This window comes from Rana temporaria, chromosome 3 (assembly GCF_905171775.1).
Source record: "Rana temporaria chromosome 3, aRanTem1.1, whole genome shotgun sequence".
NCBI lineage: Eukaryota > Metazoa > Chordata > Amphibia > Anura > Ranidae > Rana > Rana temporaria.
In genome coordinates, this window is record NC_053491.1 from 40,202,563 (window position 1) to 40,208,562 (window position 6,000).

Genomic DNA, 6,000 nt, shown 5'->3' on the forward strand with positions numbered 1-6,000 from the left:
AAGCTAGGGTCCTTCCTTAACTGTTACATATGGTTGTAAGGGGTTAAGAGTTTCAGAGTGAATGTTATTTCACTCATTTTAGTAGAATTCTAAAAGGCCTCACATACATAATTTCTTGTAGTTTTTATCTCTGAACAAAAGATTATACATGCAAAACATTCCTTAGTAATGGGTAGAAATGTATCTTTCTTTTTGTTATTGTTCTCACAGGTGTTGTTTTTATATATAGTCTATTACATGTGAGACATTCCTTATTAATTGCTAGAACTGGAATCTATTTTTTATCTATATTTTCCCTACCTTGTACTTTCCTCCTTTTTCAATTATATTATGCAGCTGTTGTTTTTCACTTACTAAGCCTTTTTAATGAATAGGTCTGTTTTTAACGAGTACAGAACACGTAGTATTTGTATTAACCAATCACATATTGCCAACATAATAATTATTTTTTTCTTACCCAAATTAATGTATTTCCTCCCCTCCCCTTTTTGTAATGCATATAATTGTCTTAATATTATCAGTAAAGTCAGAGAATGATTTCAGATACACCGTGTTTCTGTGTCTTGCTATTTCTGTATTGAAATCTCTCTCAACGGGGGGCCACCCGAACAAACACACTGGGACTGCCTAAAGTCAATCAGCGCCAATCTGCACCCCTACACTCATCATTGTCCCAGAAAGTTGAAAAGACATGACCGAGCATAGAAGACTGTTCCACTTCTCCCAAAACAGGAAAAGGGTTCAGCAGGGACCGAGTGAGATTCAAACCATGTATGGGCAGGTTGAATGTGTTGATCGATCAACTTGGGTACAACCAGCCTGTCAGGCCCCGTACACATGAATTCTGCCGAGAAACCCGGCGTGTGTACACTTTCGGCCGAGGAAGACGACGAGTTCCTCGTCGAGCCAAATAGAGAACATGTTCTCTATTTCATCGTTGTTCAATGAGGAAAGTTGGCTCGCCGAGATCCTCAGCGGCTTCACACAGAACTCGACGAGCAAAACGATGAGTTTTGCCCGTCGAGTTCCTCGGACGTGTGTACGGGGCCTCAGATTTTACATGCAATTATTGCTAGTGGCCATGGGGGAACATAATGGGTCCATTGGAGAAATTCTCCCATCCACACTCACTGTGTTGATGAGGGAATCAAGCGATTTTCTTTCCTGCAACCACAGGAAGAAATTTGCTTGGCCTTAGGTCTATTTGCTTGTACCAAGCTTTAAGTGACTGAATCTATATCATGTTTAGCTGGAATGGCATACAGCTGGATAAAATCTGGATGTTTAGCACCTGAGCTGAATTTCTCGATCATACAGGAGACTATAGAAGAGGTTATACAGGAGGGAGTGTGGGGAAGAAGGAAATCATGCTCACATTTGGTGGCAATGCAGATTGGTTCAAACATATTGGGGGGAGGTACTGGGGCTAATAAAACAGATAGAAGGGAAAGAGATAGGACTGGATCCCTGGAAGTGTTTGTTTCATGCTATGGAAGGTCAGAGGAAAGAATATAGAGCATCTCTCACCCCATTCCTCCTAAATGCAGCAAAAGCAATAATCCCGAAAAAATGGAGAACTAAGGATCCACCAAGAATAAAAGAATGGCTTAGCGAGGTAGATAAAATAAGAATAATGAAGGAGCGAACAAGCTATCAAGAAGAGGCAGAAACAAAATTCCAAGAAACCTGGGGGAAATGGACACACTTTAAACAGTCCCAGTTGTATCTGAAGATTATGGGGAGAGAAGAAGATCCGCAGGTTGATAACTAGAAGGGGAATGGGAAAAAAAAAAAGAAAAGGAAATTTTTTTTTTTTCTTTCCCCCTCACACATTATGAAATGACATATGGGACAGAAGGTCCACCACCTCACTTCCTTAAAAATAATGACACACTTGAGGACACTCGCATATACAAAGGAATGAGCTGGGTGCAGGGGGAGAAGCAGGTGCAGACTATATGGAAGTACTTGGAAAAATCCCCCTCTCCCCCGCTTTCTCCTTCTTTAACTTTTTTTTATTTTTACAAAGATAAGAAAAAAAATAAAAATTTCTCACTTTTTCACTTCCCTTTTTAATTTTTTAAATTTTTTAAATTTTTAAAACATTTAAAATTTTTCACTTTATCACTTTCCTTCCCTCCCTTTTTTTTTTTTTTTCTTTCCCTTTCTTCCTTTCTCGGTAACTTATGGGGCTCAATGGGGGGGGGGGGAGAGCAGAGAAGAGTATACCCCTAACCTAAAAGCCTTCAATATAGAGGTAGTATCGTAAGGATGGACGTATCTCTGTACCCGCACAATTGTTATTTGTAATGTTGTAATATGTAGTTTGTATATGTCAATGTTGTATGTATGAAGAACTGGTGTGAATTTTATAATAATTGGTGATTTAAAAAAAAAAGAAAGTTTGTAAAGTTTTTCTATTTTATGTGAAAACAATAAAAATAATTCAAACAGAAGAGGTTATACAATAAAAAACCACACTGATATGCAGGGCTTTTTTTCTTAGAGAATAGGTGTAGAAACTCCCCCTTTCTGAGTCACCTCTTTTTTCCGCCTCTAGCCACCTACGAGCGCCATTCCTTGGTTTCACCCCCTACCCACCTCCCAGTACTGCCGTTTTTAGATGATACAGAACCAAGTATTATTTTGTAATTTGTATGGAATTTGGTAATGATAACAAGAAAAGCACTACAATAGATCCCCTGCAGCCAGTAACAATAGAACCCCAGGAGACTCCTGTCATCAACAGATCTCTCACAGCCAGCATCAATAGACCCCTCCCGCAACAGTAGATCTCTTCCAGCAACAACTGACCCCCAGCAGTATAAGACCCACCCCAAGCAACAATAGATCCCCCACCGGTAGTGCATTGCATGAATCTGTTATTGTTGCTGCTGCCGCGACTATTCAGACGGCCGAATGTTAAGCGCCGGCCACCCGAATAACGGCAGCTGGTTGGCTGTGTGGAAGTGCCTATCAGAGCCACGCGGCTCTGATAGGCTTTCCGAGTACAGCCCTCAGGCTTCCGGAAACTTATCTAAGGGACGTACGGGGTGTGCGTTCCTTAGATAAGAAAGACAGGCGTCTCAGCCAATCAGGTTCACCAGTTCTGGTTACCGGAAGCCTGATTGGCTGAAGCGCCATCGAGGGCGGGAGAAGACATCGAGGGACAAGGAAGGAGGATGGCTGACCCCCAGAAAGGTAAGTGCCGGGCGGGGCATTTTACAGGGCAGAACGGCGACAATGGGCACAGTGGCGACAATGGGCACAGTGGCATCAATGGGCACAGTGGCGAAAATGGGCACAGTGGTGACAATTAAAGGGCACAGTGGCTTAGTTTGATGGCATGGCACAGTGGCTGCGTTTGATGGCATGGCACAGTGGCTGCGTTTGATGGCATGGCACAGTGGTGACAATTGATGGCACAGTGGCTGCGTTTGATAGCATGGCACAGTGGTGACAATTGATGGCACAGTGACTGCGTTTGATGGCATGGCACAGTGGTGACAATTGATGGCACAGTGGCTGCGTTTGATGGCATGGCACAGTGGTGACAATTGATGGCACAGTGGCTGCGTTTGATGGCATGGCACAGTGGTGACAATTGATGGCACAGTGGCTGCGTTTGATGGCATGGCACAGTGGTGACAATTGATGGCACAGTGGCTGCGTTTGATGGCATCAATTGATGGCACAGTGGCTGCGTTTGATGGCATGGCACAATGGTGACAATTGATGGCACAGTGGCTGCGTTTGATGGCATGGCACAGTGGCTGCGTTTGATGGCATGGCACAGTAGTGACATTTGATGGGCCCAGTGGCTGCATTTGATGGGCCCAGTGGCTGCATTTGATGGGCCCAGTGGCTGCATTTGATGGGCACAGTGAGGCTGCAATTGCAAGTTTCGTTTGCGCCCCCCAAAAATTTTAACCGCCAGCCGCCACTGCCCACCGGTAACAATAGACCTCTTCAGCAACAATAGACCCTTAGTGCTGGAGGTGCAGAAACTGCGTTCCCACTGAAAAAAAGCCCTGCTAGTATGTGAGACCATGTTCCATCCTGATAGCATATATCCTATGCAAGGCCTCATCTGCAAGAAAACTGCAATGTGAAGGGAAACTGTATTAATATTATGATTTTAATGTATAGCATCTCTTATTTTCTTTTTATTATTATTAGGCTACAGACTCTACCAGAGCGGAGAAAGCAGATTTCAGAATCCTGGTCTCTTCTAAGGAAACAAGCATCTGATTTAATGCACAGAGACACCCTGAGCAGATAATGATGGAGCAAAAGCTTGCAATGTGCCGTGCATATGGAAATACTGCATCTAAATGTCTAATATTGACTGATAGCTGGAAAAAAATAAACCCGAAATAGCTTTTCTACTGGAATACTAAACCTTTCATTTAGACAACTTTGTTCTTTCTTTTGCCATTTATGGAAGTTTTACTCAAAAGAACTGAGGGGTTCCAGGACATAGCAACCCCCAAAGCTGATGACCCCCCAGAGGAATACAGTGTTTTTACTGTTTGTGTCTCTATTTGTGTAAGAAAATGAAGAAAAGACAAAGGGGCTGTATACAGTATGTTGTAGATCAGAATTGAGAACTGCTTTACTTCATTCTTTATAGTGACTTTGGGGTTGGTTTACGTAAAAGGTAACTCCACTTTCATGGGGGGAAAAAATAGCAAATAAAAACATTTAAAATATAAAAAATAGCAAATAAAAACATTTAAAATATAAAAATTTGCATATACAATTGCAACACAAGTCCTATTGTAATGGAATGTTATTAAAAATTACCTTTCTTTTTCAATCTGCAGCCACTGTAATTTTCTGTAAAATGCAATACAACCTGCAATGCAATACCACCTGCAATGCAATACCACCTGCAATGCAATTCAATGCAATACCACCTGCAATGCAATACCACCTGCAATGCAATTCAATGCAATACCACCTGCAATGCAATGCCACCTGCAATGCAATGCCACCTGCAATGCAATACCACCTGCAATGCAATACCACCTGCAATGCAATACCACCTGCAATGCAATTCAATGCAATACCACCTGCAATGCAATTCAATGCAATACCACCTGCAATGCAATACAACCTGCAATGCAATTCAATAAAATGCAATGCAATACAACCTGCAATGCAATGCAACCTGCAATGCAATACAACCTGCAATACAACCTGCAATGCAATACAACCTGCAATGCAATACAACCTATGCAATACAACCTGCATGTGCTCTGTACACAGACTGTATACAGATCTGCACAGAGTTACAAGTCTGCACAAAAATACATGTTGTAATTGAATGTTATTAAAAATTACCTTTCCTTTTCAATCTGCAGCTCTGTAATTTTCTGTAAAATGCAAAACAATGCAATACAACCTGCAGGTGTTCTGTATACAAGACCCCCCCCCCAGAAACATAATTTCCTGCTTGTGTGATTGGCTCACTGATTTTCCCAGAAGTCTGCACAAAGATACAAGTTTGCCGTTAATGAATGGGATTCTGCCGTCCCTGACAGCTCCTGCACGCATGCACGGGAGTGACGTCATCGCGGCTCCAGCCAGTAAAAGCGCCGCAGCCGCAATACAAGGGAGTCACTGCAGGAGAGATGGCAGCGATGGAGGAGAGGAATGAAGACCGCTGCGGGGGCTTCGATCTCAGGTAAGTAATTCATAATGAGCTAGTATGCTATGCATACTAGCTCATTATGCCTTTGTCTTGCAGGGTGTTTTTTTTATTTTTGTGGGTTTACTTCCTCTTTAAATCCTTGCTCGGTTTGCAAGTGTTGTCTCGCAAAACGAGCGGGGGTGCCGGTGACAGTTCAGAGTCGTTCGGAAACACTCAGAAATACTCATTTCCCGAGTGTTTTCGAGCCTGAGGGTTTCCGAGTTCAGCCGAGCTGTCCCCGAGTATTTCTGAGGCTCTCCAGTGCCCCCCCCATCTCTGGCCACATGCGGTATTGCATGCAATTG

General features: G+C 42.8%; 1 protein-coding gene across 1 annotated transcript in view; it reads left to right on the top strand.

Moving 5' to 3' along the window:
* Positions 1-4,718, top strand: part of WDR93 (WD repeat domain 93) — a 130,267-nt gene extending 125,549 nt beyond the window's left edge. Inside the window, exon 16 of the mRNA XM_040342418.1 lies at positions 4,180-4,718. Within this exon, the coding sequence (XP_040198352.1) occupies positions 4,180-4,282 (103 nt within the window). The 3' untranslated portion in view covers positions 4,283-4,718. The remainder of the gene's footprint in view (positions 1-4,179) is intronic.
* Positions 4,719-6,000: the final 1,282 nt, after the last annotated feature.